A 14,676-nucleotide genomic window follows, 5' to 3' on the forward strand; every position below is an offset into this window, starting at 1 on the left:
GCATACATTCTAACAAAACATGCACTAGCATATAAATCCGGGCCCTAACTATCACTTTATCACTTTAGCGGTTGATAGTCGCCTTGTGTATAGAATAGACCCGCTGAGCCAAATTTATAAATTCGTGAACAGAGAGTCGCATGTGACCCAATTCCAGAGAATATGGTAGGTGAGAAACCAATTCGAAAGCCATAAATTGGGCATCGTGTAATAATTTTTACGAAATAAGGGCGCCGTGGATGGAAAAAGTTTGAAAACCTCTGATCTATGTAGTATTTATACACCTGATCTATGTAGGTGCATGACACGATTTTAAAAAGGAACACTCTTTAAATAAGGAGTTTTTGGCATTGTTATGATTTGTCTATTAATTATATAATAAATTATCGATTATTTAATATTATTTTTAATTTTATTTATTCATTGTTGTTTTTTATTGAAATTTTATAGATTGGTGTGAATGTAATAGCACCGTCAAAGCGTCTTGTGCCATCGAGGGTTCTGGACTCCCCTGGGAAACCTGGAGGATTCCGAATCGAGTTCGTGCCCGACGAAGTAGGAACACATATCATTGAGGTAACTAATGACAATTATTCTACCATTACGAAGTTATGAAGTTTCCTCAAAAAATTACTGAACAACTCAGGTTTTAATGTCATCTTGTGTTGTTGATAGTGTGCCAAAATGACACTTGAAAACACTATAATTCCGTCAATGAAATTGATAAGTTTGTGCAAAGAGTCTACTGTGCAACGGTAAGGGGAAACTACGCCTAAGCCAACTCGCACATCTAAACTGGTCTCATCCACGGCTTGTCGAATATGTTGATTATTCACAAAACGCACATTATCTTATAGACCTTCGCACACTACTGGAGTGAAACATTTTAGTTTGAAAAACCAACTGGTGTCGCTAGCAACAAATTTCATGCTACTTGCTTAGTATGTCAGTCATGCCTCCATGTTGCAGTTAAGCATGGCGCACACACGGCTAGTTGGCCATTTCTATTGAAACGTCACGCTCTACCGCCTACGTCTTATCCACGTCCAAATTGGTAGATGAGAGCAACAATATTTACTTCGTTCAAGAAATTGAGAAATATCCATGTATATATGACTATACTAGGAGATGTCCCTAATTGACGAAGGAACACAATATTTTCGCTTTCTACTTAAATTTCTGCAGTACCAAATACATAATAATCCCTGTATCGGCGTCTAATGGCATTTTTGTGCAATGGGGTTTGACGACTTTGATGTTTCGAGATTTTACGCACATAAATGTTGCTAAGCGCGTATGTGCGCGATCAAATATTATGTAACATGCATGCGATATTCCTACAAGGTTTGATTTTATATGTGCGAGCCAACTTAGTTTAAAACGCGGGGATTCACGTCTCTTTCTCTCACTCCTGTGGCAGGATGCATTGAACATGTCTGCTATTTGATATTAAATATTTTTGCTTTCGATTTTCAGGTATCAATAGCTGGAAATAAGCTTTCTGCTGGTCCGTTGGTAGCGAAAGTTTACGATGCCAGTCTCATTCAAGTCAACGACGTGAGCAGTGGAGTAGTTGGACAGCCCTGCCAATTTAGAGGTAACGGAATTGAAAACATCTGTATCTACTAATTGATCTTTAGAGATAACTTACACCTTGATCATGTTAAAACAAAGTTTAGTTTAGGCAGGGTGTCATTGAATTTTATAAACTAACCAGCACTATCTGAAAATTGTGTTCTTAGTTCTATAAAAACAAATATGTAAGTATGAGTGTCAAGTTTAGTGCGCACTATTTATGTTGAATCTTAATAGCCTACCTCCACCCCTCGCCACTGCACTACAGTACTGTGGCCGGTATCGTTGTTACAACTACGTCCACAAATTACTACAATTCAAGGACCTCATGGATGATTATCCATGAGGTCCTTGTCTGTGCCTCAGTATGGAACTGACGAGTACAGTTACCCTATATACCTATCTAGACAGAGAGTATTTAGTCCTCAATGAACCAGATAACCTCCTGGAGTCACCCATCTGATCATAGCAGTTGGTCCTTGCAGAGCTTGAGTTAGTTAACAGCTGGCCTGACAATGGTCATTGAAATTAATTGTTGTCAAGAAGATAATAATATTATATTCTGTCTATAATTTGTCGTTTTGATTACAGTGGATGCGAGTGCTGCCGGAGAAGGACAATTAGAAATATCAATCAACGAAGGCGAGGTTCCCAATCACGTCCAGGTAATTTTACCATCTTATTTTAAAACAGAGTGTAAAAAGTTTGTTAATAAGTCGATCCGAAATAGCAAGGAGTGCCTTTCTCAAAATGAGACACTTCCTTAGCAATCAAGACCTTGAGACTCCGTTTTGCTGTTATGTTCTCCCAAACCTTTTCTATGACATGGAAGTGTGGATGCTAAACCAGGAGATGTCATGACTTTTGACATGTGGCTGTATTTTTCAATTTCCAACAAGAAGTGTTATTCAATTTTATGATATATTCAAGAAATTTTTCACATGTTTCTTTACTGAATTATAAAGAAAGAAAAATCCTACATCAAATGGCATCGTTAACTATAACCATGAAATTTTGAGTTGTCTTTGTATAAAAACAAAATAGATGTCTACAATGGCCGAGTGGTAATGTGTCAGCTTATAATGTCGTGGGTCCCAGGTTTGAAAGTGTTTTTTGAATGTGTATTTGGATCCAATAGTTTGAGCAAATAGCTAACATCCAATTCTCATAAAAACAAATATCTGTTAATACAACCTACACTCTGTGAAAGCCCATATGATCCTCTTTGGATCGAACATGGTGATGTAATGTAAATCGCATTACATCATGGCGGCAATCAATGAAACTATGGATCTCCGCACTTTCAGTTATATATATATATATATCTACGCTCCTAAACCCTGCTAAAGTCATTGACACTGTATTGTCCTAGTTTCAAGTTAACCAAAACCCGCGAATGTCATTCATATCAGTTATAAGTGTACCGCCATGTTTAAATTTCAGTCCGCCAACTTACAAAATATTAATAGTTATTTGGCTACTAATTCTACCTCACTAAAGACATTCCAGAAATGTCACCAAGTGTGTTAATACTACAATGTCATAAGGTCCCTTTTGTTATAATTCATCATTTGGGTTTATTATATTGTTTTAATATTTTACAGGTTGTTGGCGGCGGAAGATGTCTTGTCTCTTTCACACCTGACCAAGCAAAGCCGCACTACATAGACATCAAATTCAACGGGGAGACCGTCATGGGATGCCCATTTGTCTGCAATATTGCCGATACCAGTCGCGTCTCACTCAACCTTAGCAATCTAGGTAAACATCAGAGCTGTCAAACTCTGTATTTCTAAACGTTCCGTTTTAACGAAATAAATCGAAACGGGTTCAGTTCAGGATCTTTAAAAATAATCTATACCTATTTCTACAGAAGATCCTTCAAATGGCTTTATAATTTTATGTTTTATGGTGTATTGGCCTAAGTGCTGTTAATATTGCCATAGCATGAGACTTATTTGAGTATTATTACCAGGATTGTAAATTTTTTTCCCCACTTTGCTAATGTGTTTATATGATAAGTGAAATTTCTTTATTTTTGAATCTACATAAACTTCATTTTTATTTTGATGTCAAGTGTGTTGTATACTTCTGATTATGTAGTCTAAAAATTTTAATTCAAAGGAGAATAATTATTGTGCTAGACAACAAATGTCGCTTTGGCCTAACGAATGTGTTACGTTGGAAGGCGTTGCTCCGACACATGAAATGCATTTTATACGAAACATCAATTATGTCACCAGTCATGTATGGCTCAGAAACCTGGTGCATCATCAAAAACTTAAAAAGAGTGTTGTGCTCATTTGAGCGGAGCTTGCTGCGTGGTATCTTCGGACCCACCAATGACACACACTTGGGGTGGAGACGGAGATACAATTACGAGCTCGCACATCTTTCAGTCAATCAAATTAATCCGCCGTAGATGGCTGGGCCATGTACACAGGATGGATGAGTCACGTATGACAAAGAAACTGACATTTGGTAAGCCAGAAGGCAAACAAAGACCTTGTCGATTTTGAACAAGGTGGAGAGATAGTGTCTAGTTGGATTTAAAGACCTCGGCATCTTAAACTGGAGAAGCCTTTGGATATATCCGCATAGGGTTGTAGCGCCAGGAAGAACAGAAAATATTATTGAAATTTGGAATTTGTACCGTTAAAAGGAATGAACATGAAATACAATAACAGATAACAAAAATTTTCTAATGAGTTCAGATATTTTGATGACAAATAATTTGTAGCTGTCATCGCGGAGACTCACAGGCTGAGCGAACCCATTCTGTTAAATCTTCGCAGTAGTATATAACTTGACATAACCAATAAACAATTTTCAAAACAATGCACATTAAATATTTTTAACAGTCAGGAGAACGAACAGGACTCAATTTTAGTTACTTAGTTCAATTTGTCGTAGCGTAATATTTATTACAATACATACCATGTCGTATTCTTCCAGAACTAGTACCAGTCGGCTCCCCCAGTTCCTTCCAGCTGAATGTGAAGGGAGGAGGGGCTGCCGAACTGGCCGTGGCCGTCCGTAGCCCTCGCGGGGAACTCCCTGTTCGGGTCACTGGCGATGCTCACTCTGGATTCACAGCCGAGTTCACACCGCATATGGTTGGCCCGCACACTGTCAGCGTGGAGTATAATGGACACCCTGTACAGGTTAGTTATCAAACTATTTTAGTTGTCTAGTTCAGTTAATGTTACACAATTACATATTGAATTAATGTTGAACGGTTGTTGAAATAATGTTATACATGTTACACCGAATATGCGAAATTGACTATTACATGAAATGGGCAAAATTTTGGCTAATTCATGTAATTGTCAAGCCTGTTGCCTTATTCATGAATTAGGTAAATTTTCTGCTGAGTACATAATTTCGCCAGGGTATGGAATTCTTGAACTGTCAACATGACAGAAGAAAAAGTAAATTTAATACGGATGTTATTATTAGTTATAATTGGACATAATATAATTTTATTATTATTAGGTTAGGTTAGGTTTTGTAATTCTGAATTAAATTATTCAACTGAATGTCCATTTTGAGGTTAGCTATCAAGTGTCAACAAACTATCACAAACATTCAATCGACCATTGCACGATTGATACCCAAGCATGAATCATACACGAAAATACTTTTCAATAAAATTCTTCCATTATCATAATATTAGAGTTCTAAATTTTTTTTGCGCATAGTAAATGGATATGAACGTCATTGTAGTTATTGATTGGTATATTTTTATATTATAATCAATGACATTTGACACATTTGTTTAGTTTGATTAGTTGCAAAAAACACCACCGGAGCGCGATCATCTATTTTGACCATAGATAATATATGTACATTTTGACCAATGCATGAGCATTTTGATACATTTAGTTTAGTTGCAAAAAATACCACTGTAGCGCTACTATCTAATTTGTCCAATACATGAACTAGGCAGAAAAATTACTGCCGAATTCACGCACTCTTCAGATATTTTGTCTAATTCATGAATAAGGCAACGGGCTTGCATTTTTCATGATTTAGGCAAAATTTTGCCCATTTCATGTAATATTCAATTTCGCACATTCGGCGTAACATACACAAGGAAACATTGAATGAATTCTGTACAGAAAGTTATTATCTCAAATCGAAACTCTTGAATAAAATCCCTTTTACACAGATGAACCGACCTAAATTGACGTTTGTCAGTTTGAAGCTTGATCTGCATTACAATCAATATTTCTTTATGTAACCAATGTGATAAAATATTAACATTTTAAATTATTATATATATGTAGTTGTCGATGGTTCCGTGAGAACCAAGCGGTCTCAGTAGAATCCATGACATACGGATCGCTTTCAAATTAATGGTTATTCATTTAAATTTGTATATATTTAATTATTGTTTAGTTTCACAGAATCGAATTATCTCAACGATATTTATTAATGTTTATTATATTCAAAATGTATTTTCTCACCAAATGCCTGAGACACTGAGTGTAAGCATTTCCCATCGTAACGGATTCAATAAAAGGCTATCGCGATGGAACATATCACTGACTCATAATATTCACTGCGTAAACTCACTCCACATTGTATCTTGCTAGAGAAGAACTTAGTGCCTCGGACAATAATACCTCTTCTTCTTTCTCGGCACTACATCCCGGGGCGGGATTTGGCCTCCTCTACAATTGTCCTCCACACGCTCCTTTCCCTGGCTGCTCCTCTCCAGTCTCCAGCCCTCCCCATCTTTCTCCAGTCCTCTTCGATACAGTCAGCCCACCTCTTCTTTGGTCTGCCCCTAGACCGTTTCCACTGTGGGATCCACTTGGTCATGATTTTTGGCGTCCTGTGCTCAGGCATTCTCTCAACGTGTCCAGCCCACCTTAGTCTTTGGGATCGACAGAATTTCACCACCGTTTCATGTTTTATTAACTCTTCTAGCTCGTGGTTCATTTTTATCCTGTAACTTCCATTTTCCAATGTGGGCCCGAAAATTCTCCTGAGGATCTTTCTTTCGAATATGGCCAGTTTATGTTCTTCCCTTTGAATGAGGCACCATGTCTCACAGCCATAGGTAGCTACTGGTCGAATAACTGTTTTGTAGATAAGCAGTTTGCTATTCTTGCTTAGGATTTTCGAACTCAGTAGACCCTTACAGGCGTAGAAGCACTTATTAGCAGCTATGAGTCGTATGTTCACCTCTTCTGTTGTTTTATTGAGTGTGTTTAGGTTAGAGCCCAGGTACGTGAAGCTCTGAACCTCTTCCCATACCTGCTGCTCCACACAGATATTTCGAGGTGGACCCTGCTCTCGCGTGGATACCATGTATTTTGTTTTGCAGGCATTTATTTCTAATCCAAGCTTTTCCGCTTCCTTTTTCAATGTTGTGGCATGGTCGATCAGTCTTTGTTTGGATCGGCTAGTTATGACTATGTCGTCAGCATAGGCGCACATCTGGGATGTGTTAGAGTTAACACAACCCCTTATGTCAACCTTACGGGCTATGGCCTCGAGAACCAGGTTGAACATCATGGTGGAGAGTGCGTCACCCTGCCTTACACCAGACTCAATCACAATATGGTCCGTTAGCTCATTTTGTATGTTTATGACAGCCTTTGACTCAGTTAGGGAGACATGTATCAGTCTTCCAAGCTTTGAGGGGATTCCTAGTAATTTTAGTGCATGCAACATTTTTTCTCTGTTGATACTGTCAAAAGCTTGTTTGAAGTCGATGAAGACATGATACAAAATCATATTATACTCATACGCCTTTTCCATAGTTTGCCGCATCAGGTGAATATGATCAATGGTGGATCGATTGGGGCGGAATCCGCACTGGTATTCTCCCAAGATACTCTCCGTATACCTTAGTAATCTTGCATATAGAATACTGGAAAAAACTTTGTACGCTGTGTTAAGGAGAGTGATACCTCTGTAGTTCTCACATTTAGTCTTATCCCCCTTTTTAAGTATAGGTACTATAATACCCATCTTCCATTCTTCGGGGAGTGTTTCCTTTTTCCATATATTGAGAATTAATTGGTACAGATGTTCTTCCAGCTTTGGTCCCCCCTTTTTGATTAATTCAGCAGCTATCATATCAACACCAGGAGCTTTATTATTTTTTAACCCCCTTAGTGCCTGCTTTACTTCATTCAGCGTAGGTTCTTCAATGATTTCTTCCGCTGTATGATATACCATTTCATCGTCATGTTCTCCTTGTTCAATATACAATATAAATGTACAATATACAATAATACCTACCTCTCCATTATATTGTACCATAGTACAACTGTACCACTGTACCTGTCAAACTCGCAAATAAACACGCAATCTACATCATCCTCACGTCTCCAATATTAATTTAATCTAATAATCTTTAACAAAAACATTGAAATGAATTTGAAACGTTTCTCGGAGATAATGAAAAAAGTAACCTTTGAAATGCTCTCCTTGCTAGTTTACTACATTTTGGTAACGACTTGTTGATGTAATGTTGAACACTACTTATACGTTTATAAATGGTATCCTATTTATTTTATAGGGAACCCCATTCGTAGCCAAAGCCTTCGACGGCAGACTGGTTGCCGTGGGAGGAGTGTCAGGAGGAGGCAGTTCCTCAGGAAGCGGCGTGGTCGGAGGTTCAGCTCACTTCACGGTGGATGCATCACAGGCCGGTGAAGGAAATCTCGAGATCACAATATCGGCTAGGGGACTCAATATACCCACGCAAGTTCATCCGCAGGTGTGTTAGGTTTTTTTTGGTATTTATAATTATTATTCTAAAACAAGATATTGGGCGGTTTTGCCTGATTTCATTTATGTACATTAAGATATCATAGTTAGTATGAACACAAGTGCAACATTTTGTGTAAATCAATTTCCAAGTTAAATATTATGCGATAGTAACTTCGATTTAACAGTTTTCAACATACTGTAAATGACTGGCGATGTATCGAGAGACTGGACTTGAGTGGAATGACGGTTGACTATGTCGAGTGACCGGACTCGAGATGAATAGTGAGCCAAGTGAAGAGTTATGGATCGTCCTTGCTATTTGTACAAATGCAGTCCATACATTACAAGTAACATTGTCGCAATTAAACAAATCATAATCGACTCTATTAAAATGCTCACAATCGCTTCCATTATTTTGTTTTGACAACAAAACATACAAGTGTGTCGCCCACAAGTGGGCTAGTGCTACATATCTTTTATCTTTTTATATGATCCATTATATTCCAAATGATATTTTGTTATGTTTATTAATTTGTTGAGCGTTTGAATGAAGACAACTTGATTAATATCTCTCAAAGCATCTTTTTTTAAATCACTGTTTTGTTTTACAGGGCAACGCTAAATTCTCAGTTAGCTTCGTACCTGCGGAAGCCTGCGATCACATAGTTAACGTATCATTCAATAAGGTAACCTAACATCATTTAATAAATTTGAATCTTTTATTCCGTCATCAAACTGTGGTAACTAATTGAAATGAATTCGTTTTCAGACAATAGTACCGGGATGCCCTATAATAGTACCGGTATCTGGAGGCTTGGGAGGTCCCCAAGTCTCGTTACCGGGTCCTGGCCCGGTGCTGCACCCTACTACACTAATAATTAATCACCCAGGAGGCCGGCTAGAGGATGTAGAAGTCAATGTCGAAGGTAAGAATACACGGTGATACAATATTCCATGGAAGATACAAGAGTCCATATAAGATACAAATATATAGTCCATACAAAATACAATAGTCCGTAGAAAATTTAATAGCATTTGGACTGAGTTTTGCATCGAGATCATGTGAAATAAGAGTTATAAATAGCTAAATCTAAATGCTAGTAATTTGGTATACAACTAAAAATCATATACAACCAAATATACAAATATACAACCAAAAATCAAAACTCAGCGATTTGAGATTTCGTGAAGATTTTTATTATTATTATTACCTAATAAAAATCTTATTACACACTTAGGGGTCGTCCATATATGACATCACATCCTAATGGGTGTAGAAAATGTGATGTCACTTATTTTTTAACGAATTGGGTCAAAACATTAAATAATTTCGACAGGGATGTCAAATGTTTTGTGATGAATTTTACAAGTATCCAAAATAGTGTGATGCCATTTATGGACAACCCCTTGATTGTAATATATATATATATTGAATTGAGGGTGTATACGGCCTTTTTTAATTATTTTGAGCAATGTATAACAATATATCAATCGAACTGGCGTTGTAGAATTCCATTATGATGGTTTATTCCATTATTGTGTATAATATAATTATTTTAAATGGTAAAACTAAATATATTATTGTAAATATACACTCTCTTCTATAAAATTAAATGGAAATATTTTTACTTCACAATTTCTTAAGTTCATCCAAGCACCATTTCCCTATATTTTTGGCTGCATTAAAAAAACTACAATAAGTCTAATTTTTGTAAAAAATAATATGTATTTAAGACTTTCCTGCAACAGAGAGTCATGTTATATTTGTGGGGGCAATCATATCACGCAATAACAACCTATGTACATTATTGTTTCTTCTCAAATATCTGACTTACACTTTTGGATTTACTTCACTATTGTTCCAAGGTTGCACACAGTTTTAATTTGAAATGTGACATTTTTAGTATGTAAGAAAAATCAATTCATTCAAATTTTCTTTTGGTTTTTACAAAAAGAGGTTTTCTTTTACCAATTTATAAAAGGACTGATCGTACCAAAATAGAATGTAATATTTCTATGGCCGATATTTTCTGTGTAAATATCTAATTACAAGATGTTTTATTGTTGATTTAATAAATGTAATGTGGCATATAACCATGTGATTTCATTATCGAGCTGTTAAAACCTCCGTTGTGACAATTTTGTTAAAATGGTTTTTTTTTAATACTTCCTGTCAGATCGCATCGCTTAGTAAAACCTTTAATGTACAATTAAAATTAAACTATAATTAATAAAATTATAGAAACATCAGATGTAAAGATGTCAATGTTTAATAAGAATACTTTCAATATACGTATCATCACATTGAAACTATTTAGGTTCAAATACATTATGATCACATTATGTGTTGTCACATGCTGTCACAGTAAGCTACCGCTACGGGAAAAAAGTGTGAAATGTCATTTTTATTGGTATTTAAAATGTTATCAAACTGATGCTCCCATCCCGTAGCACATTTTGAACCTTTAAACAAACATTGTCAGTTAGCAAAATTTGCTGAAATCACCAGAACAACAATGAGGTCAGTCACCTCATGTGTACTGTGCTTCATAATGAACCGCACTAGCTGTATCGTTCTTTGTTTTTAGTGGTTTTCTCTGTGGATTTTTTATTAAATTCACACTATCTGTTATATTTAGATAAACGAAATTTGTTTTCATATTATTTGTGCTCATAAAGTAGTTTTTTGTGTCTTATCTAAAATATTAATTTGTCACATCAGAGGTTTTCACAGGTCGATAACGAAATGTAGATGTACTTGCTACATTAATCTGACAGTTTACTTTTATTATGCATATAATACACCCAGGTAAATGTCTCCTTTTTGACATAAGTCACTATAGCTGGGGCAGTGCAAAATTATATGTATCATTTACTGTTCGTTATCTCTCAATAATATAATATAAAATTCTCGGGGGTCCTGGCTTTGTCTGGCGTTGTTTTCTATCTGTTTTTTTTCTGTTCTATGTCGTTGCAGGAAGACGGCGTCTGTTTTACTAAAACACCGCTCCCCTCTCACAAGTAAAAAAATGAAATCCCGAGTTTGGAATACAGTTCAAATCACTATTCCCGCACTAAACTCTGAAAATACCGCACGGGTTCCGTCCCGTGTTAGACATTCGATAGTGTCATCAGCCCTACGCGGCGAGTCTTGGCAATCGACTGACTGACGTATTGACAATTACACCTCTGACCCGATCATTAACAGAATATGTCACGATCATTCATTTGATACATGTAACACGGGTTGAAGTATAATATTGTCATTAAAAAAACAATAGGTGCTCTTTTGTTTCTAACAGACATCACTATAGTATCGTTAAACTTCCATAATGAAGATAATCACAGAGAATGTAGTTTTAGGACACTATTAAATCGCAAGCATAATTTGGCACATACATAAAACACAGCGCAAAACTGACTTAACTCACATTTACACTAGTTAATGCTCTCATATTAACTGCAATTCTTGTCATGTTACTTGATGAGTTTTATCTATAAAAACAACATATTGTGATATTCATGGTTTTACACCATCATTATTGAAACTGATTTCAATTTGTTTTTTACCAAGTCAACTCTTTGAGCTTGCAGTTATTTAATATCTGTAGCCTCAGAGCCAGTGTGTCGTAGGTACGATTTTTTATCAAAAATATTGTATCTTTCATCGTCTATTCATAACAGAAACCTGAAATTCCGTAAACCAAAAGGCCAAAAGTCTATAGACGTGTTTATCAAAAAGTATTCTTTATGGACATACGATGCACTGGCTCTCAGGTACAGATACTATGATTGTGCACAAATTTATCTTGAATAATTTATATGTACTGTATGTTGAAATCGTATGGTGAATTTTGTTCACCTTGATAAAATGACTTTAAATGTAAAGTGACCTGAGAAACACTTTAATTTAAACAACGTGTCATGTCAAAAATTACGATAAACAAGAGAGCACCTTATAGCGTTATTAACAAGAGTTAATAATGCCATAACCATCAAAAATAGACGAGGGGGGTTAGCGTGTAGTTTTACCTAATATTTCGCTATATTAATTAAAAAAAAACGCTTTTGACTACTAATTAATTATTATTGTTTATTGGTGTAAATAGATTTAAATATCAAATAGATTTTTTAAAAACATTTACAATAAGACAATATCAAATATACAGACAGACAAATTTAAAGTATTCATATTCACGTGACTTGAGCCATTATTGACCTAAAAAAAATATTTATCCAAAATAATGTGACTTGAGTCTTTGTTGATTGGATATTTTTCGTGACTTAGGTCATTGTTGGACTGAAATTTTTCTTACGTGAATTTATTTTCCAGATTTTTTGCTATCCATTTTTAGTGAACGCTTGTCTTCCTGTTAACGAAAGAACTAATTTCCTTTTTGAATTTTTAACAAAATTTCTGACCTTTTTTAAATATATTTATATTATTATTACGATCACGGTGACGGTTTTAATATCTCTTTTTTTCGCATGTACTAACAGGGTAACCATTATAAGGGCTGCGGTGATGTATTCTAACATTTTCAAAGTAAGTTACTTACGTACTATATTTTTCATTTGTCTTACTATACCTAAGTTGGTATAATAGTAGAAAGTTGTATTAAAATAATTGTTTTAACACTTTTAAAGAATGATTGATGGATACTCTGCATTGTTTTTATTTTTATTGTAACAATTGTGTAACACATCTATGTAAAGATACTGCCATTTTCATATTTCTACAAGATGGTTTATTATATATGTCAGTGGCGTAATGTGGAGGTGAGCTGTTAAGATCCGACATAAATAGCGTACACTAAACTTTGACAATCATTTGTTTTCATTCAACTAAGACTAAAAATTACAGTGTTTGTTAGATTTTAAAATTCCATTAAACCCTACGTTAACCAAGCCATAATTGATAATAATCCAAAAAAAATCAAAAAATAAATCAAATCATCTAAAATTATTCCACTACTTAAATCATTCATTGTTTTATAGATGTTTGATTTACGCAGGGCTTACACTCTGCAATTTTTAGTCTTTACCAAAATTTTAAGTAATCGCTTAGTGACCATTTGGTACAACCGGTTGATAAATGCAAACATGCATTATATACAGGCGGCCCTCGACTTTCAAACATTCTACTTTCGCACAATTCATTATTTTGTACATTTCAATTTAGATTTTTGTTGATAATGCTAAAACTGTGCGCTCCCATGCAGTCGCTCCTCTCACCTCCGCTCCCCGTCACCTTCTCAAATACGTAAAAGGGTGGTATTCAACTATCTCTTGACAAGTTTATAAAGAAAACACCTGATTGCTAAATACGCCTCGTTAACTTTATTAAACCCATTGACAAGTAAATATTTTAAAGTACACTTTTTGACATCTCTCTACTTTCGAACATTCATCATTCGAACACATTTTCAGGAATCAATTACGTGCGAAAGTCGAGGGCCGCCTGTAGATAGAAAAATAAAGAATTATCTATAACAGCCGTAAAGCTACTTTCAATTTTTTTTTGCTTTGTTGGATTTGCTTCTTCTTCTTCTTGATCGTCTACTCATGGCTGATGATCGTGACCACCTTAAATTCAGTCATCTTCATTGCGACCGAGACTCTCCACCATTCTCGGTCCTTTGCTTTTTTCAGGGCAGAGTGAAAGCTGCCCACAGTAAGCTTGGTCGCTCCAGCAAGCCGACATCCAAAAAACTGAAGAAATCCAGAGCCGTTTCTTTATCTGGAGTCTCTCGATGATTGAGTGGTTCATCCTGTGCTCTGTCCAAGAAATATGATGCATTGACGCTAACCACACATTTCTAAGGCATCAATTGACTTCCATTCTCTTACTTCTGGTAGACCTCCCTTTTCCTTGATACCACAGATAAAATCGGTGATTTTTTTATTATCAATGTATCTATATATTATTTTCACACAGAATTTGATTACGTTTTGGAGATATGGTACTATTCCTTCAGCCAACATAAAATATTTGTCACGTTTTTTGATGTCATATTATTTGCAAGAGGCACGGGGAAACTTTTATATGTATGTGAATTGAATATGAACACATTATAGAAAATATATAACAAGTACAATCATTACAAAATGATAATATAAATCATATTGATTTCTACAGGTTTGATATTTTAGTTGTCGCACCTTTAAAACTACAAAAGATTTCTCTACTTAAGTATTCAACTCAGAAATAAGACGGTATCGTCAACTCTTATTTATAAATTTAATAATACCCAAGTATTAGTATTTTGGAAACAACTCAATTAACTTTACTTAAATCTGGTTATTAATTAATATTGTATGGTTCGTCTCCTACAATCATTCTTTTTTTGTGTTAAAGCAAAACATTAA

The 14,676-nt window shown here is 35.4% G+C and overlaps 1 protein-coding gene across 5 annotated transcripts in view; it reads left to right on the top strand.

Moving 5' to 3' along the window:
- jbug (filamin-type immunoglobulin domains fbug) overlaps positions 1-14,676 on the top strand; it is a 241,573-nt gene that overhangs the window by 189,659 nt on the left and 37,238 nt on the right. For all 5 annotated transcript variants that reach the window (XM_085950990.1, XM_085950988.1, XM_085950991.1 and 2 more), the window contains exons 22-29: positions 451-576; positions 1,477-1,597; positions 2,167-2,240; positions 3,180-3,336; positions 4,531-4,739; positions 8,114-8,314; positions 8,919-8,993; positions 9,077-9,233. In XM_085950990.1, coding sequence (XP_085807116.1) covers positions 451-576; positions 1,477-1,597; positions 2,167-2,240; positions 3,180-3,336; positions 4,531-4,739; positions 8,114-8,314; positions 8,919-8,993; positions 9,077-9,233 — 1,120 coding nt within the window. The remainder of the gene's footprint in view (positions 1-450; positions 577-1,476; positions 1,598-2,166; positions 2,241-3,179; positions 3,337-4,530; positions 4,740-8,113; positions 8,315-8,918; positions 8,994-9,076; positions 9,234-14,676) is intronic.

Source organism: Rhyacophila brunnea, unplaced genomic scaffold (assembly GCF_057557595.1).
Source record: "Rhyacophila brunnea isolate RB1 unplaced genomic scaffold, BYU_Rbru_1.0 scaffold_24, whole genome shotgun sequence".
NCBI classification, from domain to species: domain Eukaryota; kingdom Metazoa; phylum Arthropoda; class Insecta; order Trichoptera; family Rhyacophilidae; genus Rhyacophila; species Rhyacophila brunnea.